This window comes from Trichoderma harzianum (genome assembly GCF_003025095.1).
Source record: "Trichoderma harzianum CBS 226.95 unplaced genomic scaffold M431scaffold_20, whole genome shotgun sequence".
In the NCBI taxonomy this organism is placed as follows: Eukaryota; Fungi; Ascomycota; class Sordariomycetes; order Hypocreales; family Hypocreaceae; genus Trichoderma; species Trichoderma harzianum.
In genome coordinates, this window is record NW_020209268.1 from 123589 (window position 1) to 146067 (window position 22479).

The following is a 22479-nucleotide window of genomic DNA, read 5'->3' on the forward strand; positions in this document are numbered from 1 at the left end:
AGGTTAAGGGGCATTTGCTTGCGTAGCCGGATAGTGAAAATATGCTGCAAACATTCAACGATTGATTAATTCGACTGAAGCCACCCCTCATGTACTTATACTGGCTACTGGCGACCATGACGCCCTCATGACAACTCAAAGGGTGTTGTCCCCATCCATCACCACGACATGCGGGGAAATAATATCTTCTTCGGAATTTGGCTTACAATAGCTAGCCTCGCTAGGGCAATTCACAATCCGATCATATCAGGATGGAATCCCGATCCCTCTATTCTTCGAGTTCAAGATGACTACTATATCGCCACATCCAGCTTCGAATATTTTCCTGGAATTCCCATCTACAAAAGTACGAAGCGCAGAACTAGTTAGCTTGACTCAAATCATATGGTAAATGATCTAACTTGGGAGCAGGTCGTGACTTGTCCAATTGGTCACTAATATCACATGCTTTTACGCGACCTGACCAACTACAGCTCTATGGCACACCCACAGGAGCAGGTCCGTATACCAACTCAGCATGAGCCAGTGAGATCATGTAGTTATTGACTATTGATAGGAGCCTGGGCACCTTCATTGGCTCATTTTGACGGAAAATTCTGGATTGCTTCTATGACGCGCTGGACATACGATCCAGTCGCCCGAGTGTGGCCACGCGTATTCTTTGCGTCGTCTGTCGACTTGATTCACTGGTCTGAGCCTACTTGGGCTGATCCATGGGGCATTGACCCAGAACTGTTCAGAGATCCCGTTTCGAAAAAGACATACCTGAGTCTTATGGCACCGAATAACAACCAAGACCGACTCTGGGGCATTTACCAGTGTGAGATCAGTCTGAAAGACGGGAACTGTAGTGGGCAGTATCGGAGTTTGTGGAACGGTACTTTGACCCACAATGCTACAGCTCGGCCGGAAGGGCCAAAGATGACATTTAAAGATGGCTGGTATTACCTCTTAATTGCTGAAGGTTAGTTCCTTTTACAGAGAAGATATCCACAAAGAAGAAGAATGAGAATTAATGCTGTTTCAAAGGTGGAACTGATGACCTGCACCGCTCGACTATTGCCAGGAGCAGGTCGGCGGAAGGCCCCTTCAAGGCTGGGCCAAACAATCCTCTTCTGTTCAATGGGGCGTATGGTTTCGATAATCTGACGGTGCAATCGACGGGACATGCTACGATGGTAGAAACCCCATCGGGTAAATGGTATGCAGCTTTCTTGGCTCGAAGGAAGATAAATGGAAGCTCTCCACTGGGTAGGTCTTAGGCGCTCTGGTACGATGGATCGAATGCTTACTGCTGTTAGGACGAGAAACTTTTCTCACAAGTGTCACCTGGAAAGATGGATGGCCAATATTCAACGACGGGAAACCAATTCTGCTGAGTGAAGAAGTTGGGCCGGTAACTGGCAAGCGCCGCATTCCGCCTCCATTCGTGGACGATTTTTCTTCTCAAACACTGGATTCTGAGTGGTACCAGCTGAGGACTCCGTATACTCGGAACTTCAAGGTGCACAAAGGTAGTATCGAGTTGAGGCCAAATGTGTTCAGCCTTAGCGATAGGGACACACCCGCGGCGCTGCTCCGAAAGCAGAAATCCCTCAATATGACGTTTTCCGCAGAGTTATTGGGCTTCAATAAGACATTGGGTTCAAAAAACCAGGTCGGGATCTCTTCGTATCTCTCCGAGTTTCAGCATCAGGACATTGGTGTCACTGGGTGCGCGAACACCACAGGGCTTTGCATATATACGGAGCTTTGGCAGAACCAAACATCGCAGGTGAAACTTCACCACTCCTGAAAAACTCAATGATTGTAGCATTTGCATTTTATGGAGGCTAACTTGAACAGTATCATCAAATTCCCCTCAACACCACAAGGTTGACGGAGCCCCTCGTGTTACACATTCGCGCCACTCCGCTACTTTACCAACTTGGATACAGTTTAGGTAATGCGCTTCAGCCAAACTACATAGCGGAGATTGCTTCGTCATGGCAAGCATTCGCACCAACAAACTATTTTGTTTTCTCGGGCGCGTCATTTGCCATTTTTGCGACAGGACTTGGAGAACCTTGGCCGTATGATGGGCCAGTCGTGGGGTTTAAGAGAGTCGCTGAGACATACTTTGAGGAGAATATCCCGGATCACGACATCTGGGATAAGCAGCAGCCAGTTGGAACTTGCACCTAGCGCATCAGCATCGCATGCAAAGGGAACTAGTTGGATACTTGTTCGAAGCTCTAATGCATCAAGCGAGGAATGAACTTGATTTGACTCATCAAGATTTGCGTGTATTCTACTGGTCACTGGTACTGAAATGTTCATTTGTATTCCATCCTTTCTAGATAGTGTTGCCCCAAAATATGACTATAAAGAAATTAAACATGCTAATTGCACCTTATTATCAATCTTAGCGGCGAGGTGAATGCCAATGTCATCGATACGAGATATTAACATAAGTGTCCTAAGAGCATTATCGCATTATCGCATCAGCCGGCGGAGCGCAGAATTAGTGGCAGGAGAGATACAAGCTGAAGGAACATGAGACTATTGCCAATACTTGAAGCCCACTTGACTTCGATATATTACAGCCAATCGGTTAGGCTACGAGCTTGTTTAATAGCCGCTTTTTAGACCAAAATAGCATGGCGTTTCGATATTTTGCTGTCACTATGATACGAAATGCGCTATCGTATGCAAGGCGGGATGAAGCGGCTTATACTCCATACGCCTCTTTCTGTAGGCTTGCAAAGGTTGTTCGCTTAAATGCCTTGTGTAGTTATAGGCGTCTGTAGAATCTCACCTACTACACTGTATATCACATTCAATAATGTGGTCAAAACATGTCTGAGACGGTGACTGGCCACTACCGTGCATATTTGGCGCCAATTCAGAATTTTGGTTACCAGAAAGAGCTAGAAGCATGAAGGTGGCTCAGCTGGAGGTTTGTGATGGCAGCTCAGCTACTGAGAATGCCTGATATATAAAGTAAAAGGCCCTCTCCCGCAAAACTGTGTGCAATGGTCTTCATTAACAACTAGTTAAGTACTGGATTCAACATTTACAGACCGACCATTGCAAAGTAGTAACCATGGGTGATGATCCTCATCATAGAGACAGACTTGCACATGCAAGAGTTGGGTCCTACTTTTTAGGACCCAAGGCTGAGAACTTTCATATCCTGAGTGAACTCATGGGCAAAGTATTGGAAGACCAGAAGACAGTGCGCCAAAATCTCTACCACGATGATCCTGAATTTATCACGTCTTCGATGATGCAAGCGTCGACGTATACAGAGAGTATTGACGAGCTTCGAGGCTATGTCAACACGCTATCAGAGAAGCTTGCATTGCATTCGATCCCATTTTGGTCGCCTCGATACAATGCTCATATGAATATGGATGTCGCATTGCCAAGCATCATTGGGTGTAAGATATCTTTGCTTTTGTGACGAGCAGTGTAGCTAACTGGGTCAGACATGGCGACGATGATGTACAATCCCAACAATGTCGCAACTGAAGCAAGTCCTTTGACTACAGAGAAGGAAAGGACTGTTGGAAAAGACCTCTGCAAAATGCTAGGTTACAGAAAGAGAGGAAATGTTACGCCCTGGGCCCACATTACTTGTGTAAGTGGCTTCGCAATTTTTGTTGATGAAATCATTGCTAATTGCGATCTTGACATCGTCAAAATAGGATGGTTCAGTAGCCAATCCTGAAGCTATCTGGGCAAGTAAGTTTGGCTCTTTAAACTACAACAGAGGATGAAGAACTAAGCGTCAGCCATAGAAATGTATTATTCGCAATAAGATCGAGCCCGATTTCCACGGATTCGTCATGCAAGGTCTCGACCAGATTCATCTTGTTCATATACCCATGTTTCACATGGCGAACCACCGCTGGCAGCTCATTATAACAGCCGACTTTCCTGAGGATGCTAAACAGCGTTACCAGCAGCTCCGCAAGGAGAATCCAGATAAATTCTACACTGTGGCCAATACGGAAAAAGAACTACTTGAAGACATGGTCAAATCTGGCGCTGACATCACATGGCGCCTCGATGAAGGCATACCGAAAGATGGGCAAGAACCTATCATGACCTTCAAATTGTCTAACATCCGTGTGGTGGTTCAAGAGTCAATGTTCTTCAACGCGCTTGATCAAACTTATCCTGACCGCATGCCTTTTTACTTATACGGTAGCAAGGCTGAAGCTCACCTTGATCATGTACTCAAGAAGGCTCCCAACGGCATGATCAGCGTCGATAATGTGAAGTTGGCTCTTGAGCCTGAGTTAAGCGATGAGCAGCTTGCCCGGGGCGTTGTTGCAATCCTTGAAGATGTCTTTGAGAATGCCATCCAGCCATTGTGAGTTTAACCACCCTGATCCACACATCTGAAAGAATGCAAGAATGCTGGCTAACTTGATACAGGCCACTTGATGGTTCAAATATCTCTCTCGCAGCTCCTGGTCTAAATTTGGCACCAGGCAAAACACACAAAGCGTCTGTATATGAGAGCTATGAAGCTTTCAAGGGCGGAAGCGCACCTATTTCAAGGGGTGACATTACATTAGGAGGGTATGTCTTTGCAGACTGGGCGGACGTCAACATGGATCCAGCTGCGAAACCATGCCATGAGCTCAAGAACTGAGAGAATCGCTTGGAAGGATTTTACTATGTACATTGAGCATGTAGCAAATCACACATTGATGCCATCCTGATCATACAATAATGCTGCTGAAGAACCCTGGTTTCTCCACACTTACCCCGCGGAGATGCCCTATGAGATTTGTTAATGGCATTACACATCTAGTATTGGCTGTTGAAGAAGACTCTAATTGTAGCCTCTAAGCCGGGGGTTCAAAAATTGAACTAACTATTGGCACGCTTATAGGCTCTCTGGGCGGTGTATATCTCGGGCCAAGTCTCGGAGACACCCCGAGCATCCCGCTTCTCCTGCACACGTGAGAGCTTACACGCTTCCTAGTAACGCGAATTACCTTCGTCTAGCAGTTCTAGGTCCTTCAAGTTCGTATATCGGTTTGATATGATCCGAAAATGTCTTTGATCGACTCACAGAGCAAAACTTCCCCCTGCAATCATGTGATTCTGCTCCATACTCGTGGCTCTACCCCACGATTTCCTACTGCGGGGACTCCACAAAGTCATTGAAGCCATTGACGCTATTTGCCGTGCTATTTGCTGTACCTTTTGCCCCATGCCATCCCGCTCTAATATCCAGCAACAAGCTTGGAGTCTTAACTTTCTCTACATCATCGCCAATTGCTCTGTTGCGAGGCATGCCTGCTCTGTGTTGGATGCTCTCCGGTCATGATGCCTGTCGACGATGTAGAAGCTGAGGATGTGCAAGGCTCCGCTACCGGCTCCGAGGATAAGCAAGCCGCCTCTAAAAAGCGAAAGCTCTCTAGCAGGGACGATAATCAGGAAAATGAAGGCCCTGCTTGCCAGAACTGTCGAAAGAAAAAGTCAGCATGTTCGAGAACCCAGCCATGCTCCGCATGCGTGAGATACAGTACGTCAATTGGGACAAAGCTGGAGAATCATGACATTAAAATTTGCCTTGCAGATGTCGAGTGTGTCTACTACGACGGAAGAGCCAAAACGGGTGTTCGCACTGGCGCCATTGAGAGCATCAACCAAAGGATTGGTGAGTGAATTCGAAACAGGAGGAGTTATTTCATCTTCCTTTTCGTGACTTGTCGCCCGCTAATTCCCTTCATCCAGCGTCGCTGGAGCAAATGTTCCTGGGTCAAAGCATCTTGTGGAATCAACTGTTCGGGGGCTTGAATTCTCCCACGAGCGGAAGCGTCGAGAACACAAGCACCGATGGATTTACACAAGAGAACTTGGAGCAGTCAATTACCCAATTGCGGAATCGACTGGCTTCTACTGTACAGAGCAAACAACAATCCGCAGTACAGGACTTAGAAGGGCCACCACAATTACCAAAGTCTCTCGGTAGCAGTGCACCTGGAGCTACCAGTGAAGCTCGTTTGCCGCCGGACGAACTCATGGACGCACTCATCGACATATACTTCGACCAGGTGCACCAATGGATACCAATGCTTCATGTTCGGCACTTTCGCGAGCGGTTATTAATGCCCAATGGGCGTGAGAGCGCATCGACCATTTTCTACGCCATTACATCGCTATGTGCACGCTTTTCTAATGATCCACGTCTCGGCCATGGCGCTGAAAAGACGGCCTACGCTCGGCAATGCCGACAAGTAGTAATACTTCGCAGCATGGAGTCTTTCTCAGTGGAGAATCTTCAGGCTTTGACCATTTGTTCTTTTGACTTGGTTGGTCACTATGCTTCTGCTTCAATGTTGAGGATGTTGCTGAACGTTTTCTCTAGATTGGTGGCGGGCGAGGTCCTTCTGCATGGGTGAGTAATTATCTTGGACACGATCGTGAAATGACTGAGAATCTAATTTCCTTCTTATTCTTGTGCAGTCGATTGTTGGCAGCATGACACGAACGGTTGAGCAACTTCAGCTCAGTGTAGAAGAAGAGGACCAGAATAAGCCACTCACCAAGACGTTAATCAGACGCATGAACTTTCTCCCCCGATGCCGCAGCTGGAGCGAGACCGAAGAGCGCCGACGCGTCTTTTGGAATATCTTCATAATGGATCGCTTCTGCAGCATTGCCACGGGATGGAACTTCTCTCTCACCAGTGCCGATGTCAAACGAAGACTCCCTTGCGAAGGCAGCTTATGGGAACGCGGCCAGCCGCTCGACGTACCCACGCCCTACTTTGGCATCGCAGACCTAACTTCACGGGCTAATCCAGCTGTACCGACAGCTCGACCTGACGGTGAAGACCAGGATCTCTTGGGCGGTTTCGCCTTCTGTATTGAAGCAACCGAGAGCCTGAGCCTGGTTACCTCGTTCTTCCTTCAGCATGACTTAGACTTTAGCGACCCTCACCAGTTTCAGCTGTGGTTGGTCCGCTTCAAGCAGCTGGACTTGCGATTGGTTCAGTAAGTCGTCGTTTATTTGGCATAGCGTTACTTATACCTAATCACTTATACTAATCATGATTGTCGGTATCAGATGGAAAATCTTTCTACCCAAACCTTGGCGGGAAGCCTGTGTTCTCAACGCGGACGGCAATATGGACCCCAACCTCACCCTGGCGCATATGACGCATAATACCGCTGTAATTCTACTTCATCAAGTTATTGCATTCCCACTGCCTGAGTGGCAGAGTCAACGGTTACGATTACCATCTCTTTCGAGTGCCGAAACCTGCTTTGCAGCCGCAACTGAAGTGAGCATCATTGCAGAGGCATACTTGCAACGCTCCACTTCTTTGACCAACCCCCAGTTCGCATTCTGTCTGTTCATCTGCGGGAGGCTGCTTTTGGCTTATTCCTCTTACCACAGCCAGCCTCTGGCTCCTTCATTCAATTCACTAGTCTCAAGTCTTTATAACATCTCTAATCGCTGGAATGGGCCGTTCAGCGACGATACAAATGGGGAGACACACAACTTGGCATCCAAGTTCGCCACACGGCTAACACAGGCACGGCAGCACGACCAGCACATTCTCGATATACGGGAGCCAGTATATTCTGACGACCAGTACATTGATAAGACGGCAGTCAACACCAACAGGCGTGAGGGTTCAGGCTCAGGCCCAGGCTCGTTTACCCATGGCATTGACACAACCGGCGTCGGCGTGCCCACTCCCTCACTTAGTGATCTCCACGGGGCATCACCCGACAGCATCTCGATGGCATTTCCACCTTTACCGTTAAGTTTACAGGGCCAAATGTCCTACAACGGCCACTCGAAGTCCATGCCAATTGATTCTCCTCGAGCTGGTATTGCAATAGGCGTACGGTCTGCAGATCCCATAATGGCCGATGTTCACTCTTATGATGGTGTTGATGCTTTCCTCGATCCATCCTTTCCACCCGATCAGAGGGTGAGCGTTTTTTCTTACTCTAATAACATGTAAAATACTCTGAATGATACCGATTGGCCTTTTTATCTGAATAGTGCTCTAAATTATTACGAGCTGTTCATATTCTATATCTGTTTCAATATCTTAATAGCACCCCAAAGAATCCCACTACAAGAGTCTAATCGTTTATAGCTCCAGATTTGTGAAAGGTAGCCTTCCTTTGTAATCCGTATCCAACCCTGGCGTGAGCTTGCGCGAGCTTTAGGTCTATATCTGTATTTCTGATAGGGACATTGTTGCCTGCATCTCCAGGAGTTTGTTTCCAAGCAGCAAGAAATAATAATCGGCGTACACAAGACCATGGTTAGCCCAGCGCCTTGGAGCAAACTCGTAATTGTTGATGGTGGCGCCTCCAAGAATGGTATGTGGGATAGCATCATCCTGAATTACCGTAAACTCCGTCTGTACGTTGCGTGTAGTTTTCTCTACAGTGTCCAACGTAGATGTTGTCGCTACGAAGCAACTTTGTGGAGTCATGTGCTTCGAACAGATAGCCTTTACTATTCTAATCGCACTCTCAAAATAGGACGATTGCTCTCCCTTCTGTACCAGTGCCTCATGGATGAGAAGCATACCATAAGCAGCAATCACTGCCGCACTAGTATCAGGCGGTTGCTCAGAATCCGTGGGAGCGCAAAAATCCCAGGGCGGCACGCCGTTGGCAGGCAGCTTACTGAGAAAGTAGTCTGCACATCCTCGAGAAGTTTCGAGGAAAGATACATCTCGCGTCCAGTTGTATGTTTGCGCAAAGCCTGCAATGGCCCACGCTTGACCACGGGTCCATGACGATGTGTCGGAGTATCCTTGGTTTGTCAGTCGAGATTTGACGCTACCAGTATTCGGATCAAGGACCACAAGATGTGTCGTGGAGTAATCGGCCCTTATGTGGCATGCTTGTGTTTTCTTCGCATGGTTCACGGCGATTTGGTACATCTCTTGGTCTCCAGTCTCCGAGGCCGTCCAGAAGAGCATGTCCAGGTTCATCATGTTATCCTTGGTGGGGAAAACAAATTATTCGTTAGCATGAACATGTAGTCAAGACCAAGAAAGTGGTAAGATGGATCTTACAATGATGAAGAGAAAGTCCTTTGTCGGATCTATGAACGAATACCGCAACGTCGTGCAACTATCCCAGGATCGTATCGCCCCAGTGGCGGGCACATATCGCGATGCCAACATCCGTGATGCTCGTATTATAGTATCTCGCGCAAGTACGTCGTGATCGAGTGTCCAGGCGAGCTTTGCCCAAGGGAAGATCATGAAACCAAGGTCATGCGTGGAAGCCAGCGTCGAGTTCTGATGGAGGTTGGTCGTCCACCACTTGCAAGCGAATCTTGCCAATTTTAACGTTAGTTTCTAAAATGCCTCCACTAATAATATTCAAGTTACAAACATACTCGAGATGCATAGGATGGAGTGTCGAAGAAGACACTGATGGCTCTTGTATCATAGCAAGCTCTCGCTTGAAGCGCCGTTCTCTCTCGAGGAGCAAGTATAGACTGCCAGGAAAGAAACCTGACGTCCAGAAATCGAGCTCCCGAAATACATATCGTGTACCGCCAGGTTTGGTATACTCGGGGTATAGAGTAGGCGGCTCTGACTATGGCACCAAGGTCAGATGAATAGCTCTACAATATTCCACACTTATAGCTCATACCTTGAACAGAGCAGGCGCTGCTACTCCCCATATCTTGGCCACCACATTGCTAGAATAAAGGCCTTGTAGTAGCGATCGTTTAGGATGCTTCCCGTTCGTAAGATATTGATGTTCTGCAGGATGTTGTTTTGTCGTGTTCTTTCGCGTATAGGTTAGTCTTTCTCATATTTGTAAAAACTTTGGCGCTATAAGTGCTGTCTTACTTGGTCTGGCAGCCATTCAGGACTATTCTGAGATTGATCTGGCGGTAAGTAGCCTGGATTCTGATCTGTGCCGTTGGTGACAGACACAGAGGTAGGGGGTTCTATTTGTAGCATCTTTGATAAATAGAGTCCTGTTTGCAAGTAGATTCGCGGTTCAAAATGGTATCGCTCAAGAGAAGGGTATAGTGGTCTTGTATGAAGATTTGCAGGTATGCAAAAACTATCTGATCTCTGAGAAACTGATCAACTCCTCGTTCCATAGGACAACATCGAATCAAATCTTCTTAACGGGGCCATCTTCATTATTTCTGGCTTGAGCGTCCAGTCGGCCACCATCCGGAATCATGGCCGCGCGGTGGGTCGGAGTGGACAAACGCTAGCAGGGGCATATTTGTGGCTTGCGGAGGTCGGAAGAAGACTCGGGGCACTCCGAGGCCAGTTGCACTACTAGGCTAAAGTGACGATGTTCAGCCATTTGCCATATCATGCCACTGAAGAAAGATATATCAAGGAGCGAGAGTATCATGGACGATATGCAGTTACGCTTGGGAATTGTGTCATAACGTTACATTTGCCTCCTCAGCAGTCAGATAGACTGTGAAACCCAGTTTCAGAATCTCACAATGGCCGCCTCCAAGGACATGGAAGCTTCTCCGCAGGCCACCCATCAAGAGGTACCTGGCATATCGGAGAAGTCTCTCGACGGCGATGAAGAAACCAGTCGCTATGTGGATGGCCCAGGAGTTGAGATTGACGCGGCGACCAACAAGCGCCTGTTTTGGAAGATTAACCGTCGCATTCTTGTGATCCAGCTGGTCACCTACTTTTGTCAGTCCTTGGATAAAGGAACGTTGAACTTTGCGTCTATCATGGGTATCAAGACTGACGCTCATCTCGTGGGGCAACAAGTAAGTCATATTTCATAACTGGCCTAAACTCCCTCAAATGTGTCGGCATATCACTGACCAGCATCCAGTATTCGTGGCTTGGAACTATTCTATATCTGGGTATCCTCGTTGGAGAATATCCGCAAAACTTTTTGTTGCAGAAATTGCCCGTAGGAAAGCTCCTCGCTGCCAATGTGTTCTGTTGGGGAACCGTGGTGGCATGTTCCGCTGCGACGACCAATTTTGGTGGCCTCATGGCTCTTCGGTTTCTGTTGGGCTTTTTCGAGAGTTGTGTGCAGCCAGCAATGATGTTACTGTAAGTTGTTCCGAATCCGGTCTATTATGGGGAGGCATTGCCTCTGGGTTCTTTTCCGCGAGACTGGAGACTGACGAAAGTCTGGTATTATAGGACTTCTATGTGGTACACGAGAGAAGAACAATCCATGTTGAACTCACTCTGGTACTGCATGACAGGACTGCAGCTAATGGTACGAAATACACATTGAGGCTATCCTCCGTCAATGGGCCTCCTCGTATTACATCCAATACTTTAATTGCTGATCACAGTACAGGTTGGCGGTCTCCTTGCCTTTGGTGTCTCGCATTTCACCAACGGTCCCATTAAAAACTGGCAACTGCTCTTCCTCGTCCTCGGTCTAGCAGCAGTCGTATGGTCCTTTTTCATAGCCATTCTTCTTCCCGACAGCCCTATGAAAGCCAAGTGCTACAGCGAAGAAGAAAAGCGTCTCATGGTTGAGCGCGTGCGCCACAACGAGACCGGTATCCAAAACAAGAAATACAAAAAGTATCAGATTATTGAGGCACTCACGGATCCTCTTGTCTGGTGTTGCGTCCTGCTGATTACGGTTGCAAACTTGGTCATTGGCGGACTTGGTGTTTTCTCCAATCTTATTATTGAACAGTTTGGCTTTACTCTGCTCCAGACGCAGCTTCTCAATATTGCCCAGGGTGGTTTGACAATAATTGTTATGGTCTCGTCGGCATGGGCATCTCAGAAATCAGGGCAGACATGTTTCATTATGCTGGTAAGCTCTCGCTCTATTGCGTTTGACTAACACAATTTTCCCCAATGAGGTGAATTTTACTAACAGTGTTGCCACAATACAGCTTTGGACTATCCCAGCTATTGTCGGCACCATCGTCATCCTCGTCGTAACTCCAAATGCATCAAATGCTGGTGGGATGCTTATCGCCTTCTACTGTACACAGTTCTTCCTTGCCCAGGGTAACATGATCATTTCTCTCGTCACACGTAACATTGCTGGGCAGACGAAGAAGGGCATCACCATGACTCTAGTCTTTGTTGGCTGGGCTGTGGGTAACCTGATCGCCCCGCAGATCTTCCAGGAGAAAGATGCTCCTAGATATCTACCAGGCTTTATTGTGCACCTTGTCGTTTATGGAGTGTATCTGCTCTTGGTGGTGGTTACAAGGATTGTTCTTTTGGCAAGAAACCGACAGAAGGCAGCGCAGGTCGCCGAGATCAGTCATGATCTGGCTTTTCAGGATTTGACTGATCGAGAGAATCCGAACTTTCGCTATGTTTACTAAGTCGAGGAAATTCTACCAGAGGAGAATTTAGATAATAATTTTCTCTGTTTAGTTAATAAGTCCTTGATCATTTAGCTTGGCTGTGCCAGTCCCATTAATGATGCTTTTCTTGACTAATTACTCGACAACATGATGCTCATAGATCGATCTTGTATTGGATAATCACAGATAAAGTCTCCATGATACAGAATGCATTATTCTAAACCCTTTGTTACCCTCGAAAAATATTCATCTACCCCCGTTGATTAAATAATGTTGTATCCTTTCTAATCTATTTGGTGGAACACTTAAGGCTATTATAAATAATATCGGCTGCCTGGTATGCTGTTGCATATGTAGCAACTTGAAGATGGGCGGTAATGACAACAGGGAAAACAGAGGTATCAACAACACGAAGCTTGTTGATACCCTTAACTTTGAGGTTGGTGTCAACCACCTTGCCCATAGCTGCAGTCCCCATGGGGTGGAATGTAGATCTATCAAGCTGTTAGAGTCTGCGATTTGGTGATATGACATAGAGCGCGTGTACTCACCCAAGACCAGCAGCAATACGGGCATCAATGTAAGCATCTGTTGATGCAGTAGTGAATGTTTCATTGAAGCCAGGAGCGCCAAGCTCGCCGGCAATAATATCCCGACCAATAACGGTACGGTTAGAGTTGGCAAATGCAATTTGCAGACGAATACCCTCGCGGGCAACAAACTTGTCAACCTCAGTCGCGTGGTAGTTAGGATCAATGTTGGGCACATCATTGATGTTGGCGGATTTGAGAGTGACGCTACCCTTAGATGTGGGCAAGAGATTGATCAGAGCAAAGGTGACGGCTGAGCCATCTGGAGTACCGGCATACTGGAATACATGCTCATTGAAAGTGCGGTCCTGCTTCAGCAGTGGGTGCTTCTTGGGATCAGGCTTCTTGCCCTCATCCTTCTCGATAGCAGCAGCCAGTCCCGCCTTATCGGTGATACCGGTGGAGACGAGGAAATCAGCTGGAGTGCCGTAGCCATATTGAGGCTCATTGAAGAGCGGGTTAGCAGATCCAATGGCATATCCAGCGGAGGGATCTTTCAGAGCCCAAAGGGCTCCGAAAAGACCGTGGTCCGCAAAGTTCTTGCCGACTTCAGGCTGGTTCAGAACGACGGGAATCTTAAACTTGTGCAACTCATCAGACGGGCCAATTCCAGAGAGCATAAGGAGCTGGGCAGTTCGGATAGCGCCGGCTGCGAGGATGATCTCTTTGCCTTGAATCTTGGTGCCGTTTGCGAGCTGAACTCCAGTGGCTTCAGGTGCTTGGTTATGCGATTTGGGGGTGCTTAGAAGGACCTTGGAAACTAGAGTTTCCGTGAGAACAGTTATGCCGGTCAATTTGAAGACATTATCAGCGATCTCACGGCGACCCTGGTTTTTGTTTTCGAAGAGGTCACCAATACCAAGAGGGTTGCCGGCATTGCCATCATTGTTAGGAAGCGGATGGACGCCAACTTCTTGCCATGATTCAAGAGTCTTGTTGCGCAGAGGGAACTCCCGGTGAGTCGATTCAATGCTCTGGATGAGCATAGGTCCATCTGTGCCATGCTCATCAGGGTTTTTGACAGGAGCAGGAGCAGTCTCGGTCAACTTCATATACGGGAGCAGACCAGCATAAGACCAGCGGTGGTCGCCAACTGTATCACCCCACAGGTCGAAGTCAAACTTGTCACCACGAATCCAGCCACCTAGAAAGTCGCATTAGTCCACAGGCTTCAATTGCAGAAAATCGGTGCTCTCCGGTTGTTGCGCTCTCTCCTAACTATAACACAGCTAAGCTGCATTATGTTTATGCGGAGTTGCTAGTGTATGCATTGGAGGGGAAATCTTTGTTTACCTGAGTTGATGACAGTGCCACCTCCAAGAGCTTTGCCACATGGCAGATCAACCTGGCGATTGTCCAAATTCACTTGAGGAATCGTCTGATACTTCCAATCGTACTCGCCTCCAATGAGGTTTGTAGAGTTGGGGTAAACTACGCTGGGGTCATTGTTGGCATTGCCTCCAGCTTCAATGACGAGGATCTTGAGTGCTGGGTCGAGGTGATGGAGACGGCTAGACACAACCGAGGCCGAGAGGCCACCGCCAACAAAGATGTAATCCCAAAGCATGGCGGACGCTTCCTCTACCGATGTATGGAAAGGAGTGCTACTCTGCTCCGCCATTTTCACACGAGAAGGTAAAACAAGCTAATTATAAGAAGAATCGCAAAATCTACCTGATGCAGGCGACCGGAATATCGGATCCTTAGCAGTCTCAGGTTTCCAGGAACCCGGCAACTAACACAACCAACAACCAATATGACTCCTTTGTCAATTTCGACAAAATTCGATAGAGTCCTGCGAACTATCCGGGGGAGGCTGGCTTCTGCGGGCCAGCTAGCTTGTTCCAGAAACACTAGCGGAGCTCCTTTCTTGGACCCTGAACGGGAATCTTTCTTTCAAATCTGAGTCCTGGAACTTGTCGATCGATGTGGAAGAGGCTTCCTTCTTTCGATACAGACAAGGTTTCAGAGTTTCAGCCACAAAGGCATCCAGCCGGATTATTATAATCATCACCCAACGCTCCATTCGTAGGATCGATGTTACTCCAAGTACTTCTAAGCCAAGTGTTTGGGAAGGATTCATCTTCAGTGAACCAACAGACAAACAGGGATAGATGGTGCCATCTTTAGTGTTCAAGCATTACAGTACTAGGAAGCAGGGATCGGCTTCCGCATCTGCAAAGTACCTGAAGCCATTGTCAGCACGTCAGCCTCCATCTGCAACCCCCTAGTAGGAACGCTCTTTTGGGCATGACTGGCCGTAAAACTGGGGTGTTCTTCCAGGTTGTTGCGCGATTTTGCACCATTGGTAATGAAACCCCCCATGATGATCGTATGGACCTCGCTTCACCCCGGCCATCGAGTCGAGCCGGCGAGCATATCGACGAGGTTAATGCTGTCAAAACGTGGGTTGCCATTCGGCGGCTTTCCGTCTTGCCACGCAAACTCACCAAAATTAAAGCGGAAAGACCAGCTTGGAGATCTGCCTAGTTCCCGGCTCGTTAAATTAGTGTGACCGAATTGCCTACCGAATTGGGTAATGTCGACACAGTTTCCTTGTACAGCATCCCAATTTCTCACAGGACATGGATTCCGCCGAAGAATTCTCAGCTGTTGTTGGTTCTTCTCCGGGAGTCCCGTCAGCCTCGGGGTGTTGGTTGGGTTGCAATTCTCCCTTGAAATGAGAAAATCCGGCCACCTGCAGATTCTGCAGTACATGCAACATAACCGGTTGGTCGCACCAACAGAAACCTGTTGGTTGCTGACCCGGATGAATTTTGCATGAATCGGGGGGCATACAGGTACATGTATGTCTTCGCAATAAATATTACAACAGTTATCAACAAACCGCTGACGGCTATTCCCACCTTAACCGACTATGCATATGCGTGCACTCAAGTTCACATATAGGCAATCAACTGCTTTCCTTTGTCCGCCGAATGCTTGACGCAGATCCGGACCTGAGCTCTGCACAACCAACGAAATACATTAATGTTACACGAGCAGACTCCATGGTTTCGCGACGAGCGCAGTGGGGATGTCGCTGCAGCAGCGGTCGCGGTACCGTCGCACATTGTTGAGGCCGAGTTCCCGCCCATCACAAGCGCGGGGGTCGGTGTATTGATCGTCAGTGTATTGATGCCTCTGGTTGCGACTGGGTGGACGGGATTGAGAGTTTGGACTCGACGGCTTAGAGGCATCTCGCCGTTTCTCTTGGAGGATATTCTCTGTTATCTTGGTCTTGTAAGTTCCCTCAATGGCAAATGCTTGGACCCTGAATCAATGATTGACCAAGCCGGTCAAAACAGCTTGTGTTTTGGGGCGTTGGTATCAATTACATCTGCAGTAAGTTGGCACTTCTTATACACTCTCTAATAAGTCTGTACTCTACGACTATGATGCTGATAGACATGCTATAGTGGTCGTTATTGGTGGCGGCGGCTACCATCTTCGTGAGCTCCAGCCCATTCAAGTTAAACGATTCTCGCAAACGACCTTCGCCGCACAGGTGTTGTATGCCCTCGCTCTAGGCTTCACCAAGAACAGCCTCGTATGCATGTTGAAGCGCATCTTTTTCACACAGAACTATGCATGGATCGCATATTTGGTACTGAGCCTCAATGTCGCCTGGATGGCTCAAACTATACTTACTGGTATCCTGATCTGTCGGCCTATCACCATGAACTGGGATCCAACTGCACGAGGCCACTGTGGCAATCAGACATATGCCTTTGCTGCAGTCAGCATTGTCGATATTGTGACCGATCTGGCTATTATAATCCTGCCGCTCAGATTAGTTGCAAACCTGCAGATGAGGAAACCGTACAAGGCAGCCCTGATGTGCGTGTTCGGATTTGGTCTCATGTAAGTCTTCGGTGAACGATACCTATTCCGGCATAATATTTTGATTGGACTGACACATCGATCAGAACTGTCGTATTCACAGCGATCCGCCTATACTTCGTCTTCAACCTTGACTTCACGGATATTTCGTTCTCGTCTCTTCCCCTTACCATTATCGGCGTTATCCAACTCTGCGTCGCCAATATGGTTTGCTCTGCGCCTCTCCTCCGTCCGGTACTTGACCGTACCGTAGGCCGGTGGCTTTCGCTCTCCATTGGCAATTCCTCGCGCGAGACGCCCCGAAACGGTTCCGCACCTGTCAATAGATTGATATCCGGTGACTCTTCAAATACGGGACTGCGAAAGAATATTCATAGCCGTTCGAGACTGGCATCAGGAAGGGGAAAGGACTTTGAACGGATTACGGAGAGCGAGGAGAATCTGAGATGGGAACTCGACGTAATGCACTCTGACAAGGGCCAATCAGCATACGCAGCAAGCCCGGATGTAAATAATAACAACAATGACAAGGTAAATGCAGTACCAGCAGGGAGAATCCTTAAGATTCAATCTACAGAGATATCTCGGGAATAATAAAATCATATTTAAAACGAGCAAGAGGCTTCCACATTGGGACTCACATGTCGAAGAATGACATCTTACAACGACGGACTCGTACAGGGAAGTCTAGCTGCCGGATGAGTTGCCCTTTTTGTAAGTATAATTTCCCCAGCTGATGCTGTTGGTCGAGACACCCCAGATTGAGTCAGTGAAGAGTGGATCATTGTATTCTGGCGAGTCAGTACCCCAATCGATCGTGACACCCATCACCAGGCCCTTGTACATAGAGCGCTGCTCGGGTGACTTCGATGCCGCTACAGTGCTCATGATTTGCCGTTGCGCGGTCCTCCTCAACGTTCTTGACTACATCCACCATACTATCCGCGAGTTAGTGTTTCAGGTCGAATCTAATGAAAGCACAATTATCTTCGCTTCCTCCATAGCCTTGCTCTGGAACGGCTGGGACAGAAATCTCGATCATTACATATTATGTGACTTGATATATTCTAGGAAGCGTTCCTGCCAACTGTGGAGCAACTGTGGTAACCCGGCACAACCTTAACGAGTTGACGGATTATTTCCTAGCAATTTCCTAGCAACAGAATGTCCCATCAAGTAGAATGCTCATGTCTGCCGGCCTCGTTCCTTTGTAGAGAGACTCGGCATATCGGCAATAGCTCTGCGTCCATCATCTCTTGGCTTCGGTGTCAGAAGGTTGCCACATGTTACAATTGCGAAGACATGCAGGGTGGAATTCAATGCATATATTTGGGTGCGTGTGATTCTTCATTTATTATTTTCCTACTTCAGCACGGCATTGTCACCTGCCATTGTTGCCGACGCATTGACGCCTAGAGTGAGCTTGTATATGCAAAAGTAGAATCTCTCCCTGCAAGCGCTTATATCACAAGATGTATAATGGTTCAATGTTGCCGAATTATTATGCCACAGTACCTACTTTGATAACATATTCTATGGGAGAAAAAATGTCAAAAAGGACAAAAAAAGATGCTTGTCTCCTCCGGGAAGGCTCGAACTTCCAACCTCCTGATTAACAGTCAGACGCGCTAGCCAATTGCGCCACAGAGGATAAGCTTCATGTGTTGTCGACAACGACAAAAATTGTCTTAAGTTCAATTGCCCAGTCAAGGAAGCAGATTGAATAAGACAAAGGGGGATAGGTTCTTCAGTGGTTCCCTTTCCCCCCTCTCTGTTATGTACCAATTGAACAAATAATACTTGATATCTAGCAGTGATTTTCTGCACTCAACTAAACTAGACTGCCGACAATAAACCTTACATGAAGTCTTCTAATCTAATTCAGCCTCGTAGGATACTGATAGCACAGAGAGCTACCTGGACTTGTATAGCGTTGCGAATCGTGATGGTATTCTATCCTTGGCTACAGAAGGGACTGGAAGGTTTCCACCATGTAGTATACTCCACTGCTGGATTAGATCACTTCTCTTTACTACTCTACCCTGCAATCCACATTAAAAGCTGTGTACTATATAACACTTTGAAAAGGTTATAGTCCTCCAGCTAGTCTAATCAGCATCGTCGGTATTAGCCCGCTAGTTCTATTAGATTCGATGGCAATTAATTCTAGCATTCATTGTGTAAATTTGAGATAGCATGAGCTAAATGGTTAGCCTAAACTGGAGTCAACTCTGTATCATAATTTAACATTGTGTGACGAACTGCGTTACTCTCGATGGGAAATACGATAATTATCAAGGCTCAGAAGAACACTTTTTCACAGTTACAGTCGATATTTAGTACCAAAACCCATTGAATACTTTGCTAACAACTGGCTCTCCAAGTTATCTAAATGAGCGTAGCGAAGGGAACTTAAATCTCCAGTTGATATGTCCGAGTCGTTGCGGATGAATGCTGACTCTCATCGAGTCTGGTATAAGTCGATAAGGGTAATCTCGTTGTGCTGACCACAAGAGTCGGGCCAAATAGACCACTTTCTGGGCAATTCCTGATTAAAGAGCAACACAGTTGAGAAGGTTCAGGTTGATAAGGCCGCCCTAAATATCACATTTTCTTATTAGTGGTGATCTGGGGAGATTTGAGATAAGTCAATCTGGAGCTCACCTGTTCTGCGCTCGAATCACAGCAATATGAGCCGCTGCTGCAGCTGTTTCCGAGGATACCAATATTGCAGAGTATGCCTCCCAGAAGACCATTGCAGCAAACTGCAACCTGGTTGGTGTTGCAGGTACTTTCTCCACCGTTGTTGTCTTTACCACCGCCATTACCTTTGTTGCTACTGGTGGTGGGCACGGCGATGGCAGTGGCAGCTAGGGCAAGAAGAGCAGTAGTGTACTTCATATTGTTAAAATAGAAATAAGAAACTGAGACTTGGACGATGGTAACTGGATTATGAAGTAAAGACTGGTAGAAGTTGATGGGATGATGTGTTGGGAATCGTAGGAATATTGCTGCGTTTTATATCTTGGAGTGTGCCCAAGAATCTCTTGGATCTCAACTGAAACTCCATAGAGGACAGGGGCTATAGAACTTTATGATGTTATACTTTGTCTCAGCCACCTGAATCGGATGGATTATTTGGCGATCACGGATTGAAACTCAAACTCTAGCAGGGGTAACTTGAGAAATGATATAATCCCAACGATTATTATTGCCGTTGCTTGCAACTCATGCATGAGTTAGGCCCAGTCACCTTGCAATTTACGCCTGTAGCTTACATGAATCTCGTATTCACTAACCTATGGTCGTTATAAAATTGTTTGTTTGTGTAAACCATCCCCGAAATACACCGTGGATATTTATTTACAACAGATCAGCAAGCTGATTGTAGTCAACCATTCGGCTATATTGCAAAGATTTGATAAGAGATGTCTCTTCTGATGCTGGCGATATTCTTCCACTCTCTGACCAGGAGCTATAATGGATATTCCTGAGGACCTAGTATCGCAGTGCCAGTAAATTATTTCTTGGACTTTCAATCAATTCAACCACAGGCCCCTAGCGCGGTGATCGACACTGACTAATTCTTGGTATAGTGATCGACATTCATTAAGCTTCTTCATATAAAACACTCATGCAGGGGATAAACTTAAAACTACCGAGCTACGATGTCTTCAAGTTACTTAACCAAAGATCTAGTTAGCTGCTTGAGCTGCTATTCGTGGGAGTCGCGGCTAGATTCAAGTCATTTGTGATAACTTCCAATTAGGCGAGCGAAGTAAGCCGCGGAAACGGTGAGAGTAACCGGCCGATCGCCCGCACAGTATGACCAAGACGCGACATGGAGAAGTTAATTCCATGATCGACAGTATACAATAGAACTAAGCAACGAGCTTCCGTAACTACATGTAATATTCTACTAACATATGCTTCCTTGGGAAGCTATACACCTGCTTCAATTTGGTAGTCACCAACATGTGGCTATCTACATATAGCAATGTTGATCAATCTCTTCCACCTCGAGCAATGCGATCTCCAGATCTATAATCCCGTTTTGAACGACTTATAATACTCCAGATTGGTGAGCATTTAATTAACCGACGAGTTGATACTAAGGCTGTAATGTTTTCTTCAAGAGAGATGTTCCAGTAAAGCAGAATAGGTATAGCACAAAGGGGGTATATTTTCGGCAGTAGTCCAAGGTACTGCTATGTCTAAGACCATGAAAACCTTGTTCATAATTTACTAGGTATGTATGAAATGACTTGGAGGCGGAGCCGTATGTGTTTAGTCCACAGGCTTCCCGATCCCCAACCCTCAACTTCCAATGCCCCAACATAAACAACAATGGCCGCCCATTGGATACGTGTGTGTAAATAGGCGCGTAATTCTAACAAGATGGAAAAGTATGGAAGATACACGGATACAAGTAGAAGATGTGAAATACCACCAGACATGGCACGTTATCAGCAGACAATAGTGGGAAGCCGATTATGAACATTACCATATTCCTTAGTCTCTAATGCCGTTAACAATATACCCAAACAAAATAAATACTTTAACAAAGACCATATACAGTAACAAACAACAGAGTTTCCCAAATCACATCATCATAGTCCCAAACCACCAAAATACCACAACCACTACACCACACTGCAGCAAACTTACCACTACTGCAATAGCGGCGACAACACCACCGCTCAGTCTCGTCGCTCCTCCGCCTGCACCTCCACCTCCAACTCTTCTGTCAACCTCCTCCCCATATTGACCCCCTACATTCCCCCTCGGCCAATACTCACACACTACAAACCAGCCTCTCGTACCACACAACTTCCTCCCACACCCAACGCCCCTCGTCGCTTTCCAGACCAGCTGCGAAAAGTGTCCCGTCTCTTCCGTGAAGCCAGGATTGTTGAAGTTGTATTTTTCATCCTCGTTACCCCAAGCTTCTACCGTCGCTGTCGCGTTCGCATATCCAATTGCGATATTCTCGCCGTATGGGCCGCCTGAGTGGGCGAAACGGCAGGTTGTATCCGATTGGAGATATGCAGTAGCGAATTTTTCTAGAGTGGTATTCCAGTATAATGAAGTGGCGTTGTATTCGCGGCGGTAGGTATTAGTCGAATTAAGAATCGCAGAAGTAAAAGATGCAGAGTTGGAGTAGGATGGTTCGCCGGAGGGGATGGCTGGGGCGGCGGTGATTGTGACGACGACTGTAGAGGAAGAGAATTTGAAGAAAGTAATAAGCGTATATATGAAGAGTAGTAGTCTCATGATGATTATAGGAAGTTTTTGTGGTGTTGTGTAAGCGCTCTGAGTGGGAAGCGCGCATAGACTAAAAGCAAACACGCATGCAAGCACCACCCAAAGTGAGCCCAAAATGTAGCACAATTCAAAAAGTAGCGAAAAGAAGGAAACAACGCCGAGGGAAACACAAGTGAGCTAAAGTCTCAGCTCAAGCATTTCGCCTCGTTTTTAAACGCAGCCTGATTTCTGCCCCTGCCTGTCTTGCCTCTTTCATCCACCACTTGATTTGTCTGCATGCACTGAGTCTAAGCGCCGCCCAAAGGATGAAACACCACGCAGCGACCAATCATTTGCGAACATCGCGCTTAATCTGCTTTCAAGATGATACATGGGCGAAAGGAAGAACAATCGTTTGTTCAAATTTTTAGATTTTGGTTCTTTGTGATTATTGCATAACTATTTATATAAGACCAGTGTTCATTAATAGTTCAAGACCTGCACGCCAGCG

General features: G+C 47.0%; 8 protein-coding genes and 1 non-coding gene across 9 annotated transcripts; 5 read left to right on the plus strand and 4 right to left on the minus strand.

The window, feature by feature from the left end:
• Positions 1 to 168: 168 nt before the first annotated feature.
• On the plus strand, positions 169 to 2184 carry M431DRAFT_524872 (glycoside hydrolase family 43 protein; the record flags this gene model as incomplete). Its single annotated transcript, XM_024920593.1, has 6 exons — positions 169 to 346; positions 412 to 498; positions 557 to 847; positions 1030 to 1251; positions 1302 to 1774; positions 1846 to 2184. 6 exons carry the CDS (start codon positions 169 to 171, stop codon positions 2182 to 2184), a joined length of 1590 nt encoding a protein of 529 aa, XP_024768781.1.
• A 901-nt stretch (positions 2185 to 3085) lies between these two features.
• M431DRAFT_20814 (hypothetical protein) lies at positions 3086 to 4690 on the plus strand (the record flags this gene model as incomplete). The annotated part of the gene is made up of 5 exons (XM_024913418.1): positions 3086 to 3422; positions 3471 to 3622; positions 3703 to 3726; positions 3783 to 4360; positions 4426 to 4690. The coding sequence occupies 5 exons, from the start codon at positions 3086 to 3088 to the stop codon at positions 4643 to 4645; spliced, it is 1311 nt and encodes a 436-aa protein (XP_024768782.1). The 3' UTR covers positions 4646 to 4690.
• A 601-nt stretch (positions 4691 to 5291) lies between these two features.
• Positions 5292 to 8020, plus strand: M431DRAFT_126834 (hypothetical protein). Its single transcript, XM_024912302.1, has 6 exons — positions 5292 to 5527; positions 5582 to 5662; positions 5740 to 6317; positions 6374 to 6403; positions 6472 to 7001; positions 7075 to 8020. Exons 1-6 carry the CDS (start codon positions 5326 to 5328, stop codon positions 7982 to 7984), a joined length of 2331 nt encoding a protein of 776 aa, XP_024768783.1. The 5' UTR covers positions 5292 to 5325; the 3' UTR covers positions 7985 to 8020.
• A 177-nt stretch (positions 8021 to 8197) lies between these two features.
• M431DRAFT_10271 (glycoside hydrolase family 88 protein) lies at positions 8198 to 9964 on the minus strand (the record flags this gene model as incomplete). The annotated part of the gene is made up of 5 exons (XM_024911476.1): positions 8198 to 8983; positions 9059 to 9323; positions 9388 to 9590; positions 9648 to 9785; positions 9851 to 9964. The coding sequence occupies 5 exons, from the start codon at positions 9962 to 9964 to the stop codon at positions 8198 to 8200; spliced, it is 1506 nt and encodes a 501-aa protein (XP_024768784.1).
• Positions 9965 to 10473: 509 nt separating this feature from the next.
• Positions 10474 to 12309, plus strand: M431DRAFT_535057 (hypothetical protein; the record flags this gene model as incomplete). Its single annotated transcript, XM_024920940.1, has 5 exons — positions 10474 to 10758; positions 10827 to 11053; positions 11147 to 11225; positions 11310 to 11783; positions 11866 to 12309. The coding sequence occupies 5 exons, from the start codon at positions 10474 to 10476 to the stop codon at positions 12307 to 12309; spliced, it is 1509 nt and encodes a 502-aa protein (XP_024768785.1).
• A 271-nt stretch (positions 12310 to 12580) lies between these two features.
• Positions 12581 to 14448, minus strand: M431DRAFT_98222 (GMC oxidoreductase; the record flags this gene model as incomplete). Its single annotated transcript, XM_024925016.1, has 3 exons — positions 12581 to 12785; positions 12843 to 14025; positions 14175 to 14448. 3 exons carry the CDS (start codon positions 14446 to 14448, stop codon positions 12581 to 12583), a joined length of 1662 nt encoding a protein of 553 aa, XP_024768786.1.
• A 1289-nt stretch (positions 14449 to 15737) lies between these two features.
• On the plus strand, positions 15738 to 17339 carry M431DRAFT_126841 (hypothetical protein). Its single transcript, XM_024912303.1, has 4 exons — positions 15738 to 16124; positions 16190 to 16226; positions 16301 to 16745; positions 16811 to 17339. Exons 1-4 carry the CDS (start codon positions 15873 to 15875, stop codon positions 17316 to 17318), a joined length of 1242 nt encoding a protein of 413 aa, XP_024768787.1. The 5' UTR covers positions 15738 to 15872; the 3' UTR covers positions 17319 to 17339.
• Positions 17340 to 18301: 962 nt separating this feature from the next.
• On the minus strand, positions 18302 to 18375 carry M431DRAFT_t188. The gene has a single exon. It is a non-coding gene; the product is annotated as a tRNA-Asn (tRNA).
• A 703-nt stretch (positions 18376 to 19078) lies between these two features.
• Positions 19079 to 22110, minus strand: M431DRAFT_20819 (hypothetical protein). The gene is made up of 3 exons (XM_024913419.1): positions 21393 to 22110; positions 19389 to 19619; positions 19079 to 19321 (listed from the first exon to the last, which is right to left on the minus strand). Exons 1-3 carry the CDS (start codon positions 21996 to 21998, stop codon positions 19277 to 19279), a joined length of 882 nt encoding a protein of 293 aa, XP_024768788.1. The 5' UTR covers positions 21999 to 22110; the 3' UTR covers positions 19079 to 19276.
• Positions 22111 to 22479: the final 369 nt, after the last annotated feature.

Coding starts and splice junctions, on each gene's coding strand:
- M431DRAFT_126834 (XM_024912302.1), top strand. CDS start 5,326: ATGATGCCTGTCGACGATGTAGAAGCTGAGGATGTGCAAGGCTCCGCT. Junction 5,528..5,581: donor CTCCGCATGCGTGAGATACA/GTACGTCAATTG, acceptor TTTGCCTTGCAG/ATGTCGAGTGTGTCTACTAC. Junction 5,663..5,739: donor GAGCATCAACCAAAGGATTG/GTGAGTGAATTC, acceptor CCCTTCATCCAG/CGTCGCTGGAGCAAATGTTC.
- M431DRAFT_126841 (XM_024912303.1), top strand. CDS start 15,873: ATGTTACACGAGCAGACTCCATGGTTTCGCGACGAGCGCAGTGGGGAT. Junction 16,125..16,189: donor TTCTCTGTTATCTTGGTCTT/GTAAGTTCCCTC, acceptor CGGTCAAAACAG/CTTGTGTTTTGGGGCGTTGG. Junction 16,746..16,810: donor GTGTTCGGATTTGGTCTCAT/GTAAGTCTTCGG, acceptor CACATCGATCAG/AACTGTCGTATTCACAGCGA.
- M431DRAFT_20819 (XM_024913419.1), bottom strand. CDS start 21,998: ATGAGACTACTACTCTTCATATATACGCTTATTACTTTCTTCAAATTC. Junction 19,620..21,392: donor TCGCCGCTATTGCAGTAGTG/GTAAGTTTGCTG, acceptor AACAATATGAAG/TACACTACTGCTCTTCTTGC. Junction 19,322..19,388: donor GTGATTCGAGCGCAGAACAG/GTGAGCTCCAGA, acceptor TGTGATATTTAG/GGCGGCCTTATCAACCTGAA.